This window comes from Salvelinus alpinus, chromosome 22 (genome assembly GCF_045679555.1).
Source record: "Salvelinus alpinus chromosome 22, SLU_Salpinus.1, whole genome shotgun sequence".
NCBI classification, from domain to species: Eukaryota; Metazoa; Chordata; class Actinopteri; order Salmoniformes; family Salmonidae; genus Salvelinus; species Salvelinus alpinus.
Window position 1 is genome coordinate 21,207,947 of NC_092107.1, and position 26,207 is coordinate 21,234,153.

The 26,207-nt window shown below is 45.1% G+C and overlaps 1 protein-coding gene across 1 annotated transcript in view; it reads right to left on the reverse strand.

The window, feature by feature from the left end:
• LOC139549249 (glutamate receptor ionotropic, kainate 4-like) overlaps positions 1-26,207 on the reverse strand; it is a 408,231-nt gene that overhangs the window by 93,815 nt on the left and 288,209 nt on the right. The window contains exons 6-7 of the mRNA XM_071359499.1: positions 17,973-18,138; positions 2,977-3,155 (exon numbers count right to left, since the gene is read on the reverse strand). Of these exons, the coding sequence (XP_071215600.1) occupies positions 2,977-3,155; positions 17,973-18,138 (345 nt within the window). The remainder of the gene's footprint in view (positions 1-2,976; positions 3,156-17,972; positions 18,139-26,207) is intronic.

The window sequence follows — 26,207 nt, forward strand, 5'->3', positions numbered from 1 at the left end:
CATTGACACTCAGTTTTTCACAATTCCTGACATTTAATCCTAGTAAAAATTCCCTGTCTTATTTAGGATCACCACTATATTTTAAGAATGTGAACTGTCAAAATAATAGTGGAGAGAATTATTTATTTCAGCTTTTATTTCTTTCATCACATTCCCAGTGGGTCCTTAACCCAGTTTGCCACAACTTTGGAAGTATGCTTGGGGTCATTGTCCATTTGGAAGACCCATTTACGACCAAGCTTTAAGTTCCTGACTGATGTTGCTTCAATATTGCCACATAATTTTCATGCCTCACGATGCCATCTATTTTGTGAAATGCACTCGTCCCTCCTGCAGCAAAGCAGCCCCACAACATGATACTGTCACCCCCGTGCTTCACAGTTTGAATGGTGTTCTTCGGCTTGAAAGCCTCCCCCTTCTTCCTCCAAACATAACGATGGTCATTATGGCCAAACAGTTCTATTTTTGTTTCATCAGACCAGAGGACATTTCTCCAAAAAGTATGATCTTTGTCTCCACGTGCTGTTGCAAACCGTAGTCTGGTTTGCTGTTGTTCTGGGATTGATTTGCACTTTTCACACCAAAGTGTCTCTAGGAGACAGAACATGTCTCCTTCCTGAGCAGTATGATGGCTGCGTGGTCCCATGGTGTTTATACTTGCGTACTATTGTTTGTACAGATAAACGTGGTACCTTCAGGCGTTTGGAAATTGCTCCCAAGGATGAACCAGATTTGGCTGATTTCTTTAGATTTTCCCATGATGTCAAGCAAAGAGGCACTGAGTTTGAAGGTAGGCCTTGAAATACATCCACAGATACACCTCCAATTGACTCAAATTATGTCAATTAGCTTATCAGAAGCTTCTAAAGCAATGACATCATTTTCATGAATTTTTAAAGGCACTGTCAACTTAGTGTATGTAAACTTCTGACCCACTGGAATTGTGATACCGTGAATTATATGTGAAATAATCTGTCTGTAAACAATTGTTGGAAAAATGACTTGTGTCATGCACAAAGTAGATGTCCTAACCGACTTGCCAAAAGTATAGTTTGTCAACAAGAAATTTGTGGAGTGGTTGAAAAACGAGTTTTAATGACTTCAACCTAAGTATATGTAAACTTCCGTCTTCAACTGTAGCTAGTGACATCTATGGGCTTTTATGTTTTTCTGTCGTGCTTAAAAATGTAGTATCCTTTATGTCATATATGTATTGGATAACGACACAATCATTTTGACTTTTTTTGGCTTGGCCCCATAATACCGAGTTACCCGGGAGAAAATAGATTTTTTTCTCTGGATGGAACATTTGTAAAATACAGGGAAAATATTCAACTCTATCATGCACCCTTAGCCAATGCTCAATTGCTAACTCTCTCTGTCTCGCTGTCTCTTTGTCCGTCTCTCTCGCTTTAGTCATTGTCTCCTTCACTGCAGCCATGTATCCAATCTCAATGTTATAATTACGACACAGCCATATGCTGCAAGCTGCCCTTCACCTGTCTTTCTGTCACCTTTAGATCTAATCATAGCTCTTTAGAATGAATAGCAGGAGTCTTGTCCTATCATGTAAAGTTCATGTCGGTGTCGGGAAGAACTCTGCAAAGCTACAGAGTGTTCTATTCTGTTGCTTTAATTGCTAACTTCTCTGTTCACTTCAGGTATGGTTGTATTAGTGGAAACAGACACCATTGAAAGGTCATGTTGACAGTTTACTGTGAAGAATAGTCATATCTGATATGCATGTCCAATCAGATGTTATTATATTATGTATGCCAGACTAGCTGTTCACAACTGAGAGGATGTAGCTTAGTGGTAGAGCGCATGCTTTGCATGTATGAGGCCCCGGGTTCAATCCCTGGCATCTATATTGAGCTGCCAATCTTAGCTGGCACTTTTACGGGGCAACAGGTAGTCTACTGCTTAGAGCATTGGGCCAGTAACTGAAAGGTTGCTACTTCTAATCCCTGAGCTGACATGATGAAAAATCTATCAATGTGCCCTTGAGCAAGGCATTTAAACCTCATTGCTCCAGGGTTGCTGTTGATACTGGCAGACCCTGGCTGTGTCTCGGGGAGAGTGTGGATATGCAAAAAACACATAAAGCACCCACCAAATTATTGTTTTCTTTATAAACACAGTGATAGATGCCTTCAATAGAAAGCATAAATAGTCCAAAAAGCGTTCATCATTCCATGATTGAATAATAGGTTATTTTATCAACAAAGAAAGTCGCTGCTACCAACAGATGTCTGTAAATTGTCAAAAAGGGAAAATAAAAATAGTAATAAACCTAGGTCACTTCTATTCCCTTTTATACTCAAGCAATATTGAGAGTAATGAGAGTTTCTGATGTTTTGGATTGTATTTGTTATAAAGCTCAACAATTTACACATATTAAGGATGCGGGGCTGATTCTTTTCGTAGTCGTTCTAATCGTACAGAAACTAATCAGATGAATGTACATCTACGTTATTAATGAACGATCACAGAATTAGAACGCGATTTGCATCTCACGCCTGTCACTTGAAGTAAAATGTATTGCCTGACTAGACCTTTTTCTTAGAAAGTTAATTGCATTGGTTTTAATTTCTCATCTCTACTGTACTCTAGTGGTTTAAGTGCGAAGCCCAAGGGCACTCAACAACCTCCTCTAGTTGCATTTGCACACCACTCTCGTCTCCAAATATGGAGTTACAGATATGCCATGGTTTATTCATGGTTGTATGCCTATGTACAGGAGAACAGATCGGTCTCTCGGTGTTGGATGCTTCAAGTTAACATTCATTCAGTCCAACACTCATTCACCAGTAAGTGATTCAGCATGTAGCTTGTTCAATTATTTCCAATATCAACCTTGATCCTGAACTTTATCTTGGCATTGACATATAGATCGTGAGAAAAAATTGCATCATCCGCTGCTGCTGAGATGTCTAAGAACATCGGGAAAGAGCTCACTGTGACAGACAGACTCACCCTTTCCAAAATTATGTGGGACATTGTTGCGTTAGCATCCACAATGATTGTGGCAGTCTTATCATCGCGGATCTCCTTGAGAAGGGGTGTGGGATCCTGGCTGTCATCCAGCATGCGAACCGATAGTGTCTCCTTGGAGATGAGGAACTGGCGTAGCAGTCTCTCCAGATTTAATAAGCCTGTGGGGACAGGGACGAAGACAGTGATATTATTATGAGCAGGTAGACAGTTAATCTCCTAAAGGTAATGAATTTCTGGGTATTAAAGTCACATTTCTGAGAACTAGAACTCAATTGAATGAGTTAAAAAATACAAAGACATTATTGTGTGTGAGAAACACCATATTCATAAAAATAACTATTAATCACTATTTTCAACCTGTCTCTGACGAGACATGACAATGTACTTTTTTCGCTCGCAAATGTATATCCAAGATGGCGTAGCAGTCAGATGTCTTTGTCTTGTCATGTCCCTTGTAAATATATTTTTACATATTTTTCTTCGCATATCTTTTAAAAATATTTTCCTAAACAGCAACTTCTAAATACTCTCCTGCAATCCGCCTCACCCAATGTGGCGTGGATCTGCTTTTTTTCCTAAAGTATTTCTATTTACTTCGGATCTGGAATCCCTCAACTGAATCTAGCCAGTTAACTACCTACCAGCTATCAGTTAGCAAACCATTGCTAGCGGTCATCGGCTAACCTTTAGCTCGGAAAGCTCTCGCCAGTTCGAACAAAGTGACTCAAACCAGAGCATAACGGACCTATTTCTCCCCATATCCCCGGATTCTTACCGCAAACTCTGAACATTTTCATCTGGATCTTCGCAACTAGCTAACCGCAATCCTGGGTAACCACTCCTGGCTAGCGTTTCCATCCCAGAGCAAGCACCAATTAGCCTGAAGCTAGCCCGGCCCGGGCTCCTGTGCTACCACCGAAGCCCACTCCTGGGCTACAATATCTGGACCCCTTCTACTGCCGGTACGGGGCACGGAACCCCGCCGATCCTCTACGACTGGAATACCGACATAATCTGCCCGAGGACTCCAACAGGCCCCTCAGGCGCGACGCCCATTCTGCTAACCTGCTAGGCCTGCTAACTACCTAGAGCTACCTGGAACCCGACTAATTCCACGACTGGTCTATCGACGTCACAGCACGAAGAGGCAAAAACAGACTTACCCCCATCGCGATGTCCCCCAAAGGCTAACTTGCTAGCCCCGGTCTGCTAACTGCTAGCTTGCCTGCCCCGGTCTGCTAACTGCTAGCTTGCCTGCCCCGGTCTGCTAACTGCTAGCCCCTGCTAACTGCTTGCTTGCTAACCCGGTCTGCTAACTGCTAGCTTGCCAGCCCCGGTCTGCTAACTGCTAGCTTGTTTAGCCCCGGCCTACTAACTGTTAGCTTGTTAGCATCGGCCTGCTAACTGTCTGAATCGCCGTGTCCCCAGTCAGCCCAACCACTCACTGGACCCATATGTTCACTTGGCTACGCATGCCTCTCTCTAATATCAATATGCCTCGTCCATTACTGTCCTGGATAGTGATTACTGTCTTATTTCACTGTAGAGCCTCTAGCCCTGCTCAATATGCCTTAACCAACCATGTTGTTCCACCTCCTACATATGCGATGACATCACCTGGTTTAAACGTCTCTAGAGACTATATCTCTCTCATCATTACTCAAGTACCTCCAATGTACTACACGATGCCTTGAATCTATGCTATCGAGCCCAGAAACCTGCTCCTTTTACTCTCTGTTCCGAACGTGTTAGACGGCCAGTTCGTATAGCATTTAGCCGTACCCTTATCCTACTTCTCCTCTGTTCCTCTGGTGATGTAGAGGTTAATCCAGGTCCTGCAGTGCCTAGCCCCACTCCCACTCCCCAGGTGCTCTCGTTTGCTGACTTCTGTAACCGTAAAAGCCTTGGTTTCATGCATGTTAACATTAGAAGCCTACTCCCTAAGTTAGTTTTACTCACTGCTTTAGCACACTCTGCCAACCCGGATGTCTTAGCCGTGTCTGAATCCTGGCTTAGGAAAACCACCAAAAACCCTGAGATCTCCATCGCTAACTATAACATTTTCCGCCAAGATAGAACTGCCAAAGGGGGCGGTGTTGCAATCTACTGCAAAGATAGCCTGCAGAGTTCTGTCTTACTATCCAAGTCTTTACCCAAACAATTCGAGCTTCTACTTCTAAAAATTCACCTTTCCAGAAACAAGTCTCTCACTGTTGCCGCTTGCTCTAGAACTCCCTCTGCCCCCAGCTGTGCCCTCGATACCGTATGTGAATTGATTGCCCCCCATCTATCTTCTGAGCTCGTGCTACTAGGTGACCTAAACTGGGACATGCTTAACACCCCGGCCTTCCTACAATCTAAGCTTGATGCCCTCAATCTCACACAAATGATCAATGAACCTACCAGGTACAACTACAAATCCGTAAACACGGGCACCATCATAGATGTCATCCTAACTAACTTGCCCTCCAACTAACTCGCCCTCCTGTTTTCAATCAAGATCTCAGCGATCACTGCCTCATTGCCTGCATCCGTAATGGGTCTGCGACCAAACGACCACCCCTCATCACTGTCAAACACTCCCTAAAACACTTCTGCGAGCAGGCCTTTCTAATCGACCTGGCCGGGGTATCCTGGAATGACATTGACCTCATCCCGTCAGTAGATGATGCCTGGCTATTCTTTAAAAGTGCCTTCCTCACCATCTTAAATAAGCATGACCCATTCAAAAAATTTAGAACTAGGAATAGATATAGTCCGTGGTTCACTCCAGACCTGCCTGCCCTTGACCAGCACAAAAACATCCTGTGGCGTTAGCATCGAATAGCCCCCGTGATATGCAACTTTTCAGGGAAGTTAGGAACAAATATACACAGGCAGTTAGGAAAGCTAAGGCTAACTTTTTCAAACAGAAATTTGCATCCTGTAGTACTAACTCAAAAAAGTTCTGGGACACTGTAAAGTCCATGGAGAATAAGAGCACCTCCTTCCAGCTGCCCACTGCACTGAGGCTAGGAAACACCGTCACCACAGATAAATCCACGATAATTGAGAATTTCAATAAGCATTTCTCTACGGCTGGCCATGCTTTCCACCTGGCTACCCCTACCCCGGTCAACTGCCCGGCACCCTCCACAGCAACCCGCCAAAGCCCCCACCATTTCTCCTTCACCCAAATCCAGATAGCTGATGTTCTGAAAGAGCTGCAAAATCTGGACCCCTACAAATCAGCCAGGCTAGACAATCTGGACCCTCTCTTTCTAAAATGATCTGCCGAAATTGTTGCAACCCCTATTACTAGCCTGTTCAACCTCTCTTTCGTATCGTCTGAGATTCCCAAATATTGGAAAGCTGCCCGGTCATCCCCCTCTTCAAAGGGGGTGACACTCTAGACCCAAACTGCTACAGACCTATATCTATCCTACCCTGTCTTTCTAAGGTCTTCGAAAGCCAAGTTAACAAACAGATTACTGACCATTTCGAATCCCACCGTACCTTCTCCGCTATGCAATCTGATTTCAGAGCTGGTCATGGGTGCACCTCAGCCACGCTTAAGGTCTTAAACGATATCATAACCGCCATCGATAAGAGACATTACTGCGCAGCTGTATTCATCGACCTGGCCAAGGCTTTCGACTCTGTCAATCACCACATTCTTATCGGCAGACTCGACAGCCTTGGTTTCTCAAATGATTACCTCGCCTGGTTTACCAACTACTTCTCTGATAGAGTTCAGTGTGTCAAATCAAAGGGCCTGTTGTCCGGACCTCTGGCAGTCTCCATGGGGGTGCCACAGGGTTCAATCCACAGGCCGACTCTCTTCTCTGTATACATCAATGATGTTGCTCTTGCTGCTGGTGATTCTCTGATACACCTCTACGCAGACAACACCATTCTGTATACTTCTGGCCCCTCTTTGGACACTGTGTTAACTAACCTCCAGACGAGCTTCAATGCCATACAACTCTCCTTCCGTGGCCTTCAACTGCTCTTAAACGCAAGTAAAACTAAATGCATGCTATTCAATCGATCACTGCCCGCACCTGCTCGCCCGTCCAGCATCACTACTCTGGACGGCTCTGACTTAGAATACGTGGAAAACTACAGATACCTAGGTGTCTGGTTAGACTGTAAACTCTCCTTCCAGACTCACATTAAGCATCTCCAATCCAAAATTAAATCTAGAATCGGCTTCCTATATCGCAACAAAGCATCCTTCACTCATGCTGCCAAACATACCCTCGTAAAACTGACCATCCTACCGATCCTCGACTTCGGTGATGTCATCTATAAAATAGCCTCCCACACTCTACTCAACAAACTGGATGCAGTCTATCACAGTGCCATCCGTTTTGTCACCAAATCCCCATACACTACCCACCATTGCGACCTGTGCGCTCTCGTTGGTTGGCCCTCGCTTCATACTCGTCGCCAAACCCACTGGCTACAGGTTATCTACAAGTCTCTGCTAGGTAAAGCCCCGCCTTATCTCAGCTCACTGGTCACCATAGCAGCACCCACTCGTAGCACGCACTCCAGCAGGTATATCTCACTGGTCAACCCCAAAGCCAATTCCTCCTTTGGTCGTCTTTCCTTCCAGTTCTCTGCTGCCAATGACTGGAACGAACTACAAAAATCTCTGAAGCTGGAAACACTTATCTCCCTCACTAGCTTTAAGCACCAGCTGTCAGAGCAGCTCACAGATTACTGCACCTGTACATATATCTATTGTTTGTACATCTATAATTTAGCCCAAATAACTACCTCTCCCCCTACTGTATTTATTTATTTTGCTCCTTTGCACCCCATTATTTATATTTGTACTTTGCACATTCTTCCACTGCAAATCTACCATTCCAGTGTTTTACTTGCTATATTGTATTTACCTCGCCACCATGGCCTTTTTTTGCCTTTACCTCCCTTATCTCACCTAATTTGCTCACATTGTATATAGACTTATTTTTCTACTGTCAGGACCCGGTGCGAGAAACAGTCACTAATAATCGTCAGAACCCAGAAGATGAGGCAGACACAGCAGTACTAGAGATGGTGGTTTAATTAAAGAACAAAATCTTCAGGCAAAGAAACTAAATCCACAATGTCCAAAAATAAAGCCAAGAGGCACAAAATGGAAATCCTCCAAAATACAAAAGAAACTCCACAAAGTGGTAAAAAACAGCAGGGAAAAAACAAACCTCAAAAGACTACTCAAAATATACACAAGAACTAAACCAGAGAACCTCTGGAAAATCCAATAAAATAAATATCTGTAAAGAACAAGGCTTGGGCAGAGGCTTGGTGCTAACTTACAAACACTGAGCAAGGAACTGAGGAACACACAGGGTTTAAATACTAACAAGGGAATGACCTACAGGTGCAAACAATAATTAGAGCAAGAAAAACAAAAGGTACAAAAAAGGTGCAATGGGGACATCTAGTGACCAAAACCCGAACAGTCTTGGCCAAAACCTGACATCTACTGTATTATTGACTGTATGTTTTGTTTATTCCATGTGTAACTCTGTGTTGTTGTATGTGTCAAATTGCTATGCTTTATCTTGGCCAGGTCGCAGTTGCAAATGAGAACTTGTTCTCAACTAGCCTACCTGGTTAAATAAAGTTTAATAAAAATAATAAAATAACACGGTCATTAAAATCCTTCCCACCTAAAATAATTTATCTGATGACCTGTAATAACATCTAATTATAAAGTAATTAATTGCTAGGTGCTATTTTTAAACACCACCTCCAGCATTTAGTTCCCAGGACCGCTTTAAAGAGATTGGATATTGGTTCATTATACAGTGGGGAGAACAAGTATTTGATACACTGCCGATTTTGCAGGTTTTCCTACTTACAAAGCATGTAGAGGTCTGTAATTATTATCATAGGTACACTTCAACTATGAGAGACGGAATCTAAAACAAAAATCCAGAAAATCACATTGTATGATTTTTAAGTAATTAATTTGCATTTTATTGCATGACATAAGTATTTGATACATCAGAAAAGCAGAACTTAATATTTGGTACAGAAACCTTTGTTTGCAATTACAGAGATCATACGTTTCCTGTAGTTCTTGACTAGGTTTGCACACACTGCAGCAGGGATTTTGGCCCACTCCTCCCTACAGATCTTCTCCAGATCCTTCAGGTTTCGGGGCTGTCGCTGGGCAATACGGACTTTCAGCTCCCTCCAAAGATTTTCTATTGGGTTCAGGTCTGGAGACTGGCTAGGCCACTCCAGGACCTTGAGATGCTTCTTACGGAGCCACTCCTTAGTTGCCATGGCTGTGTGCTTCGTGTCGTTGTCATGCTGGAAGACCCAGCCACGACCCATCTTCAATGCTCTTACTGAGGGAAGGAGGTTGTTGGCCAAGATCTCGCGATACATGGCCCCATCCATCCTCCCCTCAATACGGTGCAGTCGTCCTGTCCCCTTTGCAGAAAAGCATCCCCAAAGAATGATGTTTCCACCTCCATGCTTCACGGTTGGGATGGTGTTCTTGGGGTTGTACTCATACTTCTTCTTCCTCCAAACACGGCGAGTGGAGTTAGACCAAAAAGCTCTATTTTTGTCTCATCAGACCACATGACCTTCTCCCATTCCTCCTCTGGATCATCCAGATGGTCATTGGCAAACTTCAGACAGGCCTGGACATGCACTGGCTTAAGCAGGGGGACCTTGCGTGCGCTGCAGGATTTTAATCCATGACGGCGTAGTGTGTTACTAATGGTATACTTTGAGACTGTGGTCCCAGCTCTCTTCAGGTCATTGACCAGGTCCTGCCGTGTAGTTCTGGGCTGATCCCTCACCTTCCTCATGATCATTGATGCCCCATGAGGTGAAATCTTGCATGGAGCCCCAGACCGAGGGTGATTGACCATCATCTTGAACTTCTTCCATTTTCTAATAATTGCGCCAACAGTTGTTTCCTTCTCACCAAGCTGCTTGCCTATTGTCCTGTAGCCCATCCCAGCCTTGTGCAGGTCTACAATTTTATCCCTGATGTCCTTACACAGCTCTCTGGTCTTGGCCATTGTGGAGAGGTTGGAATCTGTTTGATTGTGTGTGGACAGGTGTCTTTTATACAGGTAACGAGTTCAAACAGGTGCAGTTAATACAGGTAATGAGTGGAGAACAGGAGGGCTTCTTAAAGAAAAACTAACAGGTCTGTGAGAGCCGGAATTCTTACTGGTTGGTAGGTGATCAAATACTTATGTCATGCAATAAAATGCAAATTAATTATTTAAAAATCATACAATGTGATTTTCTGGATTTTTGTTTTAGATTCCGTCTCTCACAGTTGAAGTGTACCTATGATAAAAATTACAGACCTCTACATGCTTTGTAAGTAGGAAAACCTGCAAAATCGGCAGTGTATCAAATACTTGTTCTCCCCACTGTAAGTGAGGTAATGAATATGTTTCCAGTGGCACTTTATTGAAACTTGTAACACAATTACAATACAACGGATACCAAGCCTTAATCATAGCTGAAAAAACAACTGTTGATATAATTCCTTCGCTGTGGGTTTTTCCCCTTTTAGTTATGTTATACAGATGAAGTCGTAAGTTTACTTACACCTTAGCCAAATACATTTAAACTCAGATAACTGATACTGATAACAAGTTCAAACAGGTGCCATTAATACAGGTAACGAGTGGAGGACAGAGGAGCCTCTTAAAGAAGAAGTTACAGGTCTGTGAGAGCCAGAAATCTTGCTTGTTTGTAGGTGACCAAATACTTATTTTCCACCATAATTTGCAAATAAATTCATAAAAAATCCTACAATGTGATTTTCTGGATTTTCTTTTCTCATTTTGTCTGTCATAGTTGAAGTGTACCTATGATGAAAATTACAGGCCTCTCTCATCTTTTTAGGTGGGAAAACTTGCACAATTGGTGGCTGACTAAATACTTTTTTGACCCACTGTATACTCAATTAGTATTTGGTAGCATTGCCTTTAAATTGTTTAACTTGGGTCAAATGTTTCGGGTAGCCTTCCACAAGCTTCCCACTATAAGTTGGGTGAATTTTGGCCCATTCCTCCTGACAGAGCTGGTGTAACTGGGTCAGGTTTGTAGGCCTCCTTGCTCGCACCCTCTTTTTCAGTTCTGCCCACAACTTTTCTATAGGATGAGGTCAGGGCTTTGTGATGGCCACTCCAATACCTTGACTTTGTTGTCCTTAAGCCATTTTGCCACAACTTTGGAAGTATGCGTGGGGTCATTGTCCATTTGGAAGACCCATTTGTGACCAAGCTTTAACTTCCTGACTGATGTCTTGAGATGTTGCTTCAATATATCCACATAATTTTCCATCCTCATGATGCCATCTATTTTGTGAAAGTACCAGTCCCTCCTGCAGCAAAGCAGCCCCACAACATGATGCTGCCATCCCCGTGCTTCACGGTTGGATGGTGTTCTTCGGCTTGCAAGCCTCCCCCTTTTTCCTCCAAACATAACAATGGTCATTATGGCCAAACAACCCATGTGCAATTGCAAACCGTAGTCTGGCTTTTTTATGGAGGTTTTGGAGCAGTGGCTTCTTCCTTGCTGAGCGGCCTTTCAGGTTATGTCGGTATAGGACTCGTTTTACTGTGGATATAGATACTGTTGTACCTGTTTCCTCCAGCATCTTCACAAGGTCCCTTGCTGTTGTTATGGGATTGATTTGCACTTTTCACACCAAAGTACCTTCATCTCTAGGAGACAGAACACGTCTCCTTCCTGAGCAGTATGACGGCTGCGTGGTGCCATGGTGTTTATTCTTGCGTACTATTGTTTGTACAGATGAACGTGGTACCTTCAGGCGTTTGGAAATTGCTCCCAGGGATAAACCAGACTTGTGGAGGTCTACAATTTTTTTTCTGATTTCTTTAGATTTTCCCATGATGTTAAGCAAAGAAGCACTGAGTTTGAAGGTAGGCCTTGAAATACATCCACAGGTACACCTCCAATTGACTCAAATTATGTCAATTAGCCTATCAGAAACTTCTAAAGGCATGACATAATTTTCAGGAATTTCCCAAGCTGTTTAAAGGCACAGTCAACTTAGTGTATGTTAACTTCTGACCCACTGGAATTGTGATACAGTGAATTATAAGTGAAATAATATGTCTGTAAACAATTGTTGGAAAAATGACTTGTGTCATGCACAAAGTAGATGTCCTAACCAATTTGTCAAAACTATAGTTTGTTAACAAGAAATTTGTGGAGTGGTTGAAAAACGAGTTTTAATGACTTCAACCTAAGTGTATGTAAACTTCCGACTTCAACTGTATGTTTCCAGTGGCACTTTACTGAAACTCTGCATTCATGGGAGTCAAGACGTACTGTATATTACATTACAACTGAGACCAGCATTGATTATAGTAAAAAAACATTTACATATAATCCATGTTTTCTTCTTCTGGTTACATGCAGCAGCAGCTGTTCTTACGGCACTATGTGTTCTAACTCATTGAATCCTAATGCCTTTAACGGTTTGTCTAGAAACGCAAACCATCAGCAATGGTGCCTGTCTGCTCTGAGACTATCAGCTCTGTTACCTGTTGAGTTACTCAGCATAACTGTGATGAGGCTTATAAACCTGCTCAATCTCCATTGCCTGTTTGCATGGCATCACATGCCAATTTCACATTGAGTACATTACATTAGACAGCACACTACGCTGCTCAGTGTCCACAGCAGGAGTTGTCCCTCCTATCGTTCCCTTTCATTCAACCAGTGGAGAGGAAACCTCAGGAGAGACCTGTTTAGTGTTTAGGCTGTGCACGATTCAAAGCAACAGAAATAAAATGTGTGCATGTACTTTTTCATTTCACAATCTCTTTTGTGGCCCTGACCTTTGTTGCATCTATTCTGGCAGCCATGTCGCTTCCACGTTTCAGGCTGTTGAACCCATGCTAGAATATCATTATGCTAAAACGGGGAGGCACTGTTTCTCGGTTAGCTGTGGAAAAAGGGAGACCATTGAAGGTTAGAGACGTGTGAAGTCTGTTTTCTTTGTGGAGGCTGTGCTGCTGCTGCCTGCAGCGGTTGGTGTGTGATATTGCCATGTGGTGTGCCTCATTAACATGGGCCACACATACTGTAGCTCTGCCTGACGCTGCCTCTCAGGCAGACAGATAAAGGTAGGGCCTGCCACTCAGTCTGGGCAGCCAGTCATTTCCCCCTTTCACAGACCGTCACATTTCACTGGGCTCTCACAAAGCCCCGACTCTCATCTACCTTCCTGCACTCGGTGCCTCTATGCAAATACACTGCTCAGCCAGGACCAATGACAGGTTCATGCCAGTGTCACAGCTCCCAACTGGCTGCACCCTAGTCTGTTGAACTGGGCTGCTTGTGCTCCTGCAGTCCGGGAACCCTGTACTGTACAACCAAATGGGTGCAGTCTGCAGAATTTCATGGCATTTCACAGGACAAGATGGATCTACTTTTTAAACAGGCCGAACCTAAATGACTATGATAAATCGGGTGATATAATCGATTGACGGGCGGACGGAAGAGAGTTAAATTGCTCCAATGTAGTTTCCCCTCCAGGCCAGCAGCATTCTTTAACTAGAGTGCTTGGGATAGGACATGTGCTAATGTCTAGGCATTCGTAGCGTGTCAGTACATGAACTTACCCTAACCTGAATATAACCACACAGATCAAAAAGTCGATAGTCTATCACTCTCTCTTATATAAAGAGTTCAGCGTGTCAGTAGAGCTTGTTAATGGGCAAGGACGGGACGTTGTGGGTCTGAGTGATCCTTTCTCATCGTTACCCGTTGAAAGGGATCTTTCTTCCATCTTTCATCCTGGTAGACGAGCGGACAGCCGACCAGGGCTCTCCTCTTCTTTGTTCTCATTAGACACCAAAGCGAGAAAAAAGATAAAGAGAAGAACCCCCCCACCCCCCCAGAACCACACATCAAAATCCCATTACGCTGCGTATTGCATCAAATTAATGCCTTTGGTCAGGGAAAAGGAAGGGGAAACGTAGAAGAAAAACCAGGGAGAGCCAATGGAGGAAGCTCACTCTCATCCCTCTGTTTAAAAGCATTCGGTGGAGCCATCTTTCCTCCACAGTTTCCTCACTCACGGCTCTCTTTCAGTAGGGAGGAGGTGCAACAGAACTGACAGCGCAGCAACTATTTATTCTGATGGGGACATTTACGGTGGGCTGTTACTGGAGCTGTAAATATATCATTATCCGTATTGAAACTTTCTTTGAATGTCATGACGTCGGGAGGATTGCTCAGCTTGATCCCCGGACAACAAACAACAACAAAAGTCATTGCTGGTACCAGCTAAATCATTTCATCACCCCAGTTAACCGGTCCGTCTTCCCAAAGAGTTTATTGATCCAGCTCTCTCCGGAGACAGAGAGACATTCTTGATCAACTTTAATTACAGGTTACTCATGACATTTTCAGATCAGCGAGTCGGACCGTTGAGCAAACATATCCTATAATTGTTCCCCTCCAAGGAGACACAAACGTCTACCTTGACAGGTGTGTGCCTTTAAAACATGTTGATGAGGCTATCTTCTCTCAATAAACAAACATAATGAGTTGGTTGCTGAGGTGCATGTCATCAGAGAAGTCAATTCAGGTGTTTTGAACATTCAAAAGGTACTACTATTTGCTTTTCTTCCAGCTCATTCAATTCAGACGATAAAATGCTACGTTAGGTGATAGCGGATTCATAGCATAAGCTGTATTGTTGACCAGGAAGCCCCCCCCGTCCCCCGTCCCATCCTGTCCCTGATGGTTTTGTCTGAGCCAGTCCTCAAGAAGTAGAGTGTGGGTGATCGGTCCCCTCCCACCCACCTGCTACCCGCCAGCTGACCTCCCATGCACAAATCTCCCAGTTAACAAAGTGCTCCACTTTCCCACACAGTTCTCCTCCACCCCTGCGGCTAGGTTCTCTATGTCCTACTGTACTACTCCATGAGTGCGGTGAATCCACACACAACCACACGGCCATCGATAGCGGTGGGCAGGTTAGCCAGATTAATGGGTTTCCTTCTTTCGCTACCTGTGCCTTTGGGTGGGCCTCTCTCTCTGTCTCTCTCTCTCGCTCTCTCTCTCAGCCAGGAAGCCAGGGTCAGGCTGGGAAATATTCATGGCTCGGCCACGCTCTATTAGGCTGTCACCGGCCGCGGTGATTAATGAGCCCAGCGTCGACCGTCTTGGGGCCTCTGCCAGCCAGCTAACGGTACCGTGGCTACTGCTACTGCTACAACAGCACATTGCAGAGCCCAAGCCATCTGGTATTTTACAGTGGCGCTGCAGAAGGGGTCCCACGCCCCCCACGTGCAATTCCGCCCCCCACGTGCAATTCCAGTAGTAAGGTTAGATTCCCCTCAATCAGCTAAAGTGACTAGCATCCTTCTCATTGATGAGGAAGGGAAGGGCCATGCTCCCCTCAGCAGCCTTATCGATTCCCGCTTAGCCCACACTGACACAGACGGGAGCTCAGACAGAGACATACAAAAAGGAAACCGGCATAATAAAGTTTGAGGTTTCTGTCTCACACAGCTTGTAGATGGTGCGATCGCCGCCCTTCATGGATATGTCGATAATTCACAGCATTTCACTCTTGCGAGGCACGGAACTGTCATGTGTCTTTGGGCTAATTACCAACATCGTTTGATGAGCTCTCAAATGAACGACAGATTGAAAGGAGCACGCTTAAACACCCAGTGGAAAATAACAACTAATTAGCTAGTTTTGACACTGGCAGTCATTGTCAAGAATCAAAGTCCATGCAGTTCTGAGTCACTAATGTCTTTAGCCTTTGGTGGGCGTTTAATTGTCCTTCTTCCCTCTTTTCTTCCTTGTTATCTCTGTTTCTCGGGTAACACCTCAGTCTAAGTGGCTTGGATGAGCACAAACGTCAACCATTCTTTTCTGAAGTTGGTTGGGAGAGTTGAATGAGGGGTGGGGTTGATGGTGGGGGGAGAGTGGGCTGGGGGGCTCGCGCCAGCTGAGAGCATCTCGGTTCTAATCGAGAGCTGAAATCCAGTCCGCCACACTTCAAAGCCCTAAGCTGATTAAGGTGAAAGTTGGCCTGTAGCAGATGACATCAATGTGACTTTGTACGGGCACTTGTAATTACTGATTCCTGTACGGAGAAGGGCGGAAACAGACTGGGATTTAATCTTCCATACTTATTGTCACACTGGGATAAAAGAGAAAGATGCATTAATGGCCTGTGAAAAGCAAAGTAATTTGCCTGCGTTTTACCAGATGATGACGCATTGTGGGGGGGAAGAATTACGCAAGAGTAAATGCATTTGGGTTATACATAGGCTTGAGTGTGCGTGTATCCACTGAAGGGTGATTCTGGTTGACGGTAGGTGGGGGCGGTACATCCTGTTTAAACACAACGCACAATGGCCAATGCAGACATCGGATTGATCCATGCAGCGCAAAGCACTTCTCTCTCCAGAATGCGCTCTCTCCCACCAATTGTGCACATGCATTTTTCATTACTTCATTGTGTGAATTGCTTGCATTTTGATTGTTAGTGTAGCCTATTTCAAATCCCCATTACATAGATCACCAGTAGTACATTCACCGTTAACTCCTTTAATGTCTAATCTTTGTTTGGTTATGATAATTTCTGTTAATGCATTCAATGTATTATTATTCCAGTCTTACCGTTCTCATTGTCGGAGTGGACCCGCTGTTTGCAGAGCGCACAACCTATGCTACACTTGTGAGAAACAAGTTTTAGTTTACATCATTACATTTATGAGTTTTGTCAATTCAATTGAGTCATTGTCTTTTATTTGTAGTGCTCCTGTCAATGTTGGGGACGCGCACCTGATTACGCATAGACGTATACAGGCCTATAGGCTACCTGGCCTGCGTGCAAATGTAAGCACATAAATGTGACCATTTGGGGATCTGATAGTAATTCTGATTGGCTTAATGCACCACCACTAAAGAGCAGCGCAGCTTCTCAAAGTAAGGTTTTTTTTCCACCTCAAACAGTCTGTTTTTACAACATTTGAGAAATCTTTCCAGCTCTCTCCCTTCTGATAACCACTCAGAGTGAAAGGGAAAACGTCATAAAATATGCCTACCCGATTACTTCTTATCAGTGCTTGACTTGGACTGAAACAGGTTCCGGAACTCATTTTGGGTGCTGATACTGTTTATATGTAGGTGCAGGAGCTCCACAATACTTGAGCTACAGACTGGGGCGAAGGTTCCCCTTCTGACAGGACAACGACCCTAAGCACACAGCCAAGACAACACAGGAGTGGATTTCAGGACAAGTCTCTGAATGTCCTTGAGTGGCCCAGCCAGAGCCCGGACTTGAACCCGATCGAACGTCTCTGGAGAGACCTGAAAATAGCTGTGCAGCGACCCTCCCTATCCAACCTTGAAATGATCTACAGAGAAGAATGGGAGAAACTCCCCAAATACAGATGTGCCAAGCTTGTAGCGTCATACCCAAGAAGACTCAAGTCTGTAATCCCTGCATAAGGGGCTTCAACAAAGTACTGATTAAAGGATCTGAATACTTATGTAAATGGTATATTTGAGTATTTTATTTGTAATAAATTTGCAAAAAATGCAACAAAAAAAATATTGCTTTGTCATTATGGGGTATTGTGTGTAGATTTTTTTGATGAAAAAATGGTTTAATCAATTAAAGAATAAGGCTGTGACGTAACAAAATGTGGAAAAAGTAAAGGGGTCTGATTACCTTTCGAATGCACTGTATAGAGCAATACACCTTTAAAAATGTCGACCAATCGATTGGTTGAAAGAACAAACGACTTTCGGAGAGTCAAGATTTTCTTTAGTCGGGGACAGCCCTAGTGCATATGCACATGCATGAATGTGCACCGGTGTGTGCGAGCTCACGTGTGTGCACATGCAAATGTGGGTGCACATGCAAATGTCATGTGTGTATATGGTCCAAATAACAACAAAGAGCTAGTGGTGCGTGACCCACTCACAGTCGGCCTGGGCACAGATGAGGCAGGCTGTGGTGCTGTTGAAAAAGGTGAGCAGGCCAGCCACGGCCAGGCTGATGTCTGTGTTGGTGGGGCGCAGGTCCAGGGTGGTGAAGCGGGGGAACTGAACCTTCAGAATGTCCTCAGGGGCCACTTTCACATAGGGCACCTACAGAGAGAGAGAGAGAGAGAGAGAGAGAGAGAGAGAGAGAGAGAGAGAGAGAGAGAGAGAGAGAGAGGGGAGAGAGAGAGAGTGAGAGAGAGGGGAGAGAGAGAGAGGGGAGAGAGGGTAGAGAGAGAGGGGAGAGAGAGAGAGGAGAGAGAGAGAGAGAGAGAGAGAGAGGGGAGAGAGAGAGAGAGAGAGAGAGAGAGAGAGAGGGAGAGAGGGGAGAGAGAGAGAGAGAAATGTTCTGGATGAATAATTCAAGTACCAAAGACATGTCTACAAAGAGATCAAGAGTTTTTAAAGCACCGTTAGCTCTTGTTGTATGTGAAAATGGTGTAAACATACAGCATGATTCTGACAAAACCAAAGCCTTGCTAGAGGAGATGTTTGTTGAGCAGTTCCAATACTTTGGCAAAGAGGCGTGCAAAGTACAAAAAAAACAAGTGTTCATTATATTCTCATCATGGCTAAATTGAACCATCTTATATCTGAAACTAATAAAACAAATTAGAATAATTCAAGAACTCCCTCACAGATGCCTACTAAATTAACTATAACTCCTGGGCTCAATTAAATAAAGAACAGTTTATACACTGAGTGTACAAATCATTAAGAATAGATTCCTAATATTGAGTTGCACCCCCCCCCCCCCCCCCCCCCCCCACGTTTGCGTTCCACAGGGATGCTGGCCCATGTTGACGCTAATTCTTCCCACAGCTTTGTCAAGTTGGCTGGATGTCCTTCGGGTGGTGGACCATTGTTGATACACGCTGGAAACTGTTGAGCGTGAAAACCCCAGCAGCATTGTTCTTAATGTTGTGTACACTCAGTGTATATTGAGTGTGGAGAAAAGTAGACCTCTTCACAGGCAGTGACGTCAAAGAGATGAGTCCCAAGCGTTAAGTTAAAAACACAAAACTCAGATAAGAATCTATAAGAGACTAAAAATCTCCTCTCACAAAAACTTCCTGAAATGTTCAGGGATGTTTCGCAATGATTGGGCGTCTGTTTTCACAGCTGGTGTATGATGTGTTGAATAAATCGCAACCGTTTGTTCAGTGTCCCTGCTGTGGATCCAGTCACAACAAGTCTTCAGTTCTTTAAGAGGATAAACACAAACGTGCAGAGAGTCTATGGAGATGCTTTGTAAGTCCGACCCCCCTCGCTCTCAACTTCCAAAGTTATGGCAAACATAGCTTACACCCGTACCCTACCTGCAAAAGAAAACTAAATTGCAAACACATCCAACCACAAGTGCATCTCCTCCCCCCACTATCTCTGTCTCCACTTGCTCCTGTCCTCCAGAAGCGATTGAATCCATCTCTCTTTTCATTCGCTATCCACTGAGGTGTGGATGGGTGCACCCGGGCTGATGGGCAGCAGGCTGTGGGGCGTCTGGGAACGCAATACGCCGGGTGATTCGGTGGCTAGCGACCAGCGGCCAGCGCAGTGGGCTTGAAGGGGCACCCGGAAGGATGTCACAAGTGAAGCCTCTTCATCACGGCAGATTGCCTGCCTGCGCAGTGCCGCGTGCCCATACATCGCTCTCTCTATGCCCCTGTATCCCCAATTGGTTTTCAATCCCTGCCCATCGGGGTGTAATGGAGTCCCCGGGAAGAATGGATGGATGGAGCGCGCTCTTTTCCTGACAGGCGGCGGCTGTGGTGGCAAAAATGTGATTCTCTCCTCCCGAGGAGCTGTGAAACATGGATAATGGCCGAGCCACACTGGGGAAATGCAACCACTCCACAACTCCCCACTCCTCCATCCCCTCTGCCCTTCCAGGATCCCTTCTCGCTCTCGCAGCACGGACCAGAGAGTGTTATCGTCGTGCCCCTTTCTGTTCGAGAGGCTTTCTGCTCTGGTAGCTTTGTTGTGAAGCAGTGGGGTTTGAAGGGAAGAGAGAAGACCTCCATTGGCCCATTGGGGATATGTTGGCTCAATCAAGGAATTATTTGTCTACCAAAGCATGAGACCACCGCAAAGAGGCCTGCTAAACTGACACAAGGCCTAGCCCAGTAGCTCTACAGTGATCAGTATGAATAAAACAATGGATCAGAGTACAAAACATAAATGCATCAGGAAGGAAAAAGATCATCTTTGGTTTCAGTGAGCTCACAGAAGAAGTTTAACTCATAGAACAAATAAAATGTTCAAAACAGTTAATTGAGAGGTGCTCATCGTCAGGAACAACAATGCAGATGGTGTAAGTACCTATGAGCTGCAATGAGCTGGCACCTGAAATAGAAGTTCTGTACAAACCATGACGGCGACCGCCACCGAGACTATGTTGTAATGTCAACGGTTCCTGTCTGGGAGACGGGGGAGCTCACGCAGGGGGTAAAGTGAGTCATGATCACCCTGCTTTGATGAGTCATTTTCCTCCATGTAACCTCCTCCTCCAGTTGGCTCTGTAAAAACCTTTTTAATGCCACCCCGTTGTTGCGGGACTACTTCTTCAAAACAAACTTCCGTAAAACAGGTATATAGACAGCACTCTTACTGCCGTCTTACTGACATAGGTTTCAATACGCAAATAAATCACATTGACCCATATAGATATATGACCGTTTCGGCAATAATAGGATATTACGCAGTGAAATAGCCTAGTGTACAAGTACCATCCTCTGACAGATAACTCACAGCAATGCAATCGCATGACACTTAAACCCCACTGCGTCTCTCAGAGCGTGGTCTATGCGGCAGGCAGACCACAGTACTGCCTGGAGAGGTGGAGACTGAGGGGAGGGTCGCTTGTGTATTAGAGATGCAATTCCTGGTTGTGTGTGCCGGGCGTGTGCTCCTGCCGTGTGACAGTGGCTGTCAGTGAGCGCAGACAGAGGCCTGACAGCTGTTTAATGAGAGAGATCCGCACAGGACACTGAAGTGAGGCAGCGAGCCAGAGAGCGGGGCTAACTAGTATCCACAGGTGCGACGAGAACACACTGGAACACCTGCGTTATCCACCATGAACACCTTTATATTGCTACCGCATCACAAACATGACCTTTGCCCCTGACTGGTCGGGGCCGCATTCACACGCGACTCCTCTATTACGGTGGATTCAGTGTGGCGTTCCCGTAGATCAGGATTGTTATTCTCAATGGTTACGACAGGTGTCAAAATGCCGGGAGGAGACGGCGTCGCCTGCTTCCTTTGGGCTGTTTGCTTGGACAGGCATGCCCTTTGGTTTGTGCAATGCACCAGTCATTTTCCAATGTCTTATGGATGTGATGCTTGGTGACCTCACCCGCAATCATGTACTCATCTATCTTGATGCCATTATTGTCTTCTGAAAAGACTGGTAATGCTATATAAGCCTTATGATGCGTTGCTCAAGTACAGTATAACAACAGCCCCCTAACTCCTGAACCAAGCTAAAGTAAAACACGAAAATGCATTATTCTGTATATGTCTGTTATGGTGCTCTGAGAAGACTCAAGAATTTATTTATTTATTGTTGGGCTACTTTGTTGTCACCTAAAACAATGTTCTTGTTCCACAACCACCCTGCATACCACTGCTGGCTTGCTTCTGAAGCTAAGCAGGGTTGGTCCTGGTCAGTCCCTGGATGGGAGACCAGGTGCTGCTGGAAGTGGTGTTGGAGGGTCAGTAGGAGGCACTCTTTCCTCTGGTCTAAACAAAGATCCCAATGCCCCAGGGCAGTGATTGGGGACACTGCTCTGTGTAGGGTGCCGTCTTTCGGATGGGATGTTAAACGGGTGTCCTGACTCTCTGAGGTCATTAAAGATCCCATGGCACTTATCGTAAGAGTAGGGGTGTTAACCCCGGTGTCCTGGCTAAATTCCCAATCTGGCCCTCAACCATCACGGTCACCTAATAATCCCCAGTTTACAATTGGCTCATTCATCCCCCTCCTCTCCCCTGTAACTATTCCCCAGGTCGTTGCTGCAAATGAGAACGTGTTCTCAGTCAACTTACCTGGTAAAATAACGGTAAAATAAAAAAATAAAAAAATAAAAAAAAGGACTGAGAAAAACTGTATTTTTGGTTGAGGTGATCTCCAAATCAAATCAAATTTTATTTGTCACATGCGCCAAAATACAACAGGTGTACTGTGAAATGCTTACTTACAAGCCCTTAACCAACGATGCAGTTTTAAGAAAAATACACACCAAAAAATTGAAATTAAAGAAACAAATAATTAAAGAGTAGCAGTAAAATAACAATAGCGAGGCTATACACAGGGGGTACCGGTACAGAGTCAATGTGCAGGGGCACCGGTTAGTCAAGGTAATTGAGGTAATATGTACATGTAGGTAGAGTTATTAAAGCGACTACGCATAGATAATAACAGAGAGTAGCAGCGGTGTAAAAGAGGTGGGTGGGGGGGGTGGGGGGGGGCAACGCAAATAGTCTGGGTGGCCATTTGATTAGCTGTTCAGGGGTCTTATGACTTGGGGGTAGAAGCTGTTCAGAAGCCTATTGGACATAGACTTCCGTGCGGTAGAAGAGAGAACAGTCTATGACTAGGGTGGCTGGAGTCTTTGACCATTTTTAGGGCCTTCCACTGACACTGCCTGGTATAGAGGTCCTGGATGGCAAGAAGCTTGGCCTCAGTGATGTACTGGGCCATACGCACTACCCTCTGTAGTGACTTGCGGTCGGAGTCCAAGCAGTTGCCATAGTAGGCAGATATGCAGCCCATCAGGATGGTGCAGCTGTAGAACCTTTTGAGGATCTGAGGACCCATGCATAATCTTTTCAGTCTCCTGAGGGGGAATAGCTTTTGTTGTGCCCTCTTCACGACTGTCTTGGTGTGCTTAGACCATGTTAGTTTGTTGATGATGTGGACGCCAAGGAACTTGAAGCTCTCAACCTTCTCCACTACAGCCCCGTCAATGAGAATGGGGGTGTGCTCGGTCCTCCTTTTCCTGTAGTCCACAATCATCTCCTTGTCTTGATCATATTGAGGGAGAGGTTGTTGTCCTTGCACCACACGGCCAGGTCTCTGACTTGCTCCCTATAGGCTGTCTCGTCATTGTTGGTGATCAGGCCTACCACTGTTGTGTCATCGGCAAACTTAATGATGGTGTTGGAGTCGTGCCTGGCCATGCAGTCATGAGTGAACAGGTAGTACAGGAGGGGACTGAGCACGCACCCCTGAGGGGCCCCCGTGTTGAGGATCAGCATGGCGGATGTGTTGTTACCTACACTTATCACCTGGGGGCGGCCCGTCAGGAAGCCGAGGACCCAGTTGCAGAATGAGGTGTTTAATGTTTTTTTCAGTCATAAGAGATGGTAGCAGCAGCATTAAGTACAAAATAAGTAACAAACAATGCAAAAAAACAAAAAAAATAGCACGGTTGGTTAAGAGCCCATAAAACGTCAGCCATCCCGTCCGGCGCCATCTTGAAGGCAGGAAACAGCTTGAGGTTTCCTGCCTTCAAGCACAGAGCTCCGACTGTAACCTTGTGTCAAATTATACATCAAGATATCAATTTCAAATGTTGTAAAATTTGCATGGTTTCTCAAAGCGCTTGGTCTGAAGGTGAAACCTAATTTACCAGCCCTGCTTCTACTGAGAAGTTGACAAGTGTCCAACTCAAACCTATATGTAGGCTGTGAAACAGCATCCATGAGCCCTTGTAGTCCCCAGAGTTGGGATTCAAATCTGACACCATATGGTAAGCTAAAATATAATGAGATCTTACATCTGTTACCTTGCCCCTTACGTGCCAGCCGAACAAAACTCATGTTTAATAAAATATTAGACATCCTTTATGGGGGGCAGCGTGTCAGCCATAACTGATGATGACCTTTGTTGGGAAAATAAAACATTCGCCATGTGTCACAGCCCAGCACTGGCCCTCTCACAATTAACAAACAACAGAGCCACTGTGGAGTGCCTGGGCTTACCAGCAGTGGTGAGCACAGAGAAGAGCATGCAGGTTGGCCACAGCCCATCAGAGAACAGATGCACAGGAGAACACAGTCCTTCAGTCAACCCCAGAGCTGGCAGAGGTGGCTGTGGTCGAGAGAAGGGGAAGGGATGGGAGGAGGCAGGTGTGGGTGATCATGTCCGTCTGATCATATGTGGCACTACGAGACACATAGTAGGAGCTCAGCTACTGTGGGTGGGAGGGGGTCGGCGATAGAGAGGAGAGGGAGAGAGAGTGAGAGGAGACAGCCTCTGTTTATTGTGGTAATGATCCTGGAGCACTGGTTTGGTTTGTCCAAGGTGGGAGTGGTTGATGAAGATGGCGCGGTCTGTGGTGGGTCCCACAGTGCTTTTTTAGGCAAGTGGAACATTGACCACCAGATCCCTATATCATTGATCAGCCGGCGGTGAGATAAAAGCTCCCTTTCCTTGGAAAAGCTATTGTTCTTCTTCACTCTTGTGTCTGTGCTACTAAAAATGGTCAAAGACTCCAGCCACCCAAAGTCATAGACTGTTCACGGCAAGCGGTACCGGAGCGCTAGGTCCAAAAGGCTCCTTAACAGCTTCTACCCCCAAGCCATAAGACTACTGAACAGTTAATCAAATGGCTACCCTGACTATTTGCATTGACCCCCATATTTTATTTGTATATATTCCTTTTATTTTTACAATGACTCTCTTGCACAGGCTTGATGTACACTCACTGGACTCTAACCACACACACACACACACACACACACACACACACACACACACACACACACACACACACACACACACACACACACACACACACACACACACACACACACACACACACACACACACACAGCTGCTACTCTCTGTTTATTATCTATGCATAGTCAATTTGCCACTACCTACAGTGGGGAGAACAAGTATTTGATACACTGCCGATTTTGCAGATTTTCCTACTTAAAAAGCATGTAGAGGTCTGTAATTTTTATCATAGGTACACTTCAACTGTGAGAGACGGAATCTAAAACAAAAATCCCGAAAATCATATTGTATGATTTTTAAGTAATTAATTAGCATTTTATTGCATGACATAAGTATTTGATACATCAGAAAAGCAGAACTTAATATTTGGTACAGAATCCTTTGTTTGCAATTACAGAGATCATACGTTTCCTGTAGTTCTTGACCAGGTTTGCACACACTGCAGCAGGGATTTTGGCCCACTCCTCCATACAGACCTTCTCCAGATCCTTCAGGTTTCGGGGCTGTCGCTGGGCAATACGGACTTTCAGCTCCCTCCAAAGATTTTCTATTGGGTTCAGGTCTGGAGACTGGCTAGGCCACTCCAGGACCTTGAGATACTTCTTACGGAGCCACTCCTTAGTTGCCCTGGCTGTGTGTTTCGGGTCGTTGTCATGCTGGAAGACCCAGCCACGACCCATCATCAATGCTCTTACTGAGGGAAGGAGGTTGTTGGCTAAGATCTCGCAATACATGGCCCCATCCATCCTCCCCTCAATACGGTGCAGTCGTCCTGTCCCCTTTGCAGAAAAGCATCCCCAAAGAATGATGTTTCCACCTCCATGCTTCACGGTTGGGATGGTGTTCTTGGGGTTGTACTCATCCTTCTTCTTCCTCCAAACACGGCGAGTGGAGTTTAGACCAAAAAGCTCTATTTTTGAATCATCAGACCACATGACCTTCTCCCATTCCTCCTCTGGATCATCCAGATGGTCATTGGCAAACTTCAGACGGGCCTGGACATGCGCCTGCTTGAGCAGGGGGACCTTGTGTGCGCTGCAGGATTTTAATCCATGACGGCGTAGTGTGTTACTAATGGTTTTCTTTGAGACTGTGGTCCCAGCTCTCTTCAGGTCATTGACCAGGTCCTGCCGTGTAGTTCTGGGCTGATCCCTCACCTTCCTCATGATCATTGATGCCCCACGAGGTGAGATCTTGCATGGAGCCCCAGACCGAGGGTGATTGACCATCATCTTGAACTTCTTCTATTTTCTTCTATTTTCTAATAATTGCGCCAACAGTTGTTGCCTTCTCACCAAGCTGCTTGCCTATTGTCCTGTAACCCATCCCAGCCTTGTGCAGGTCTACAATTTTATCCCTGATGTCCTTACACAGCTCTCTGGTCTTGGCCATTGTGGAGAGGTTGGAGTCTGTTTGATTGAGTGTGTGGACA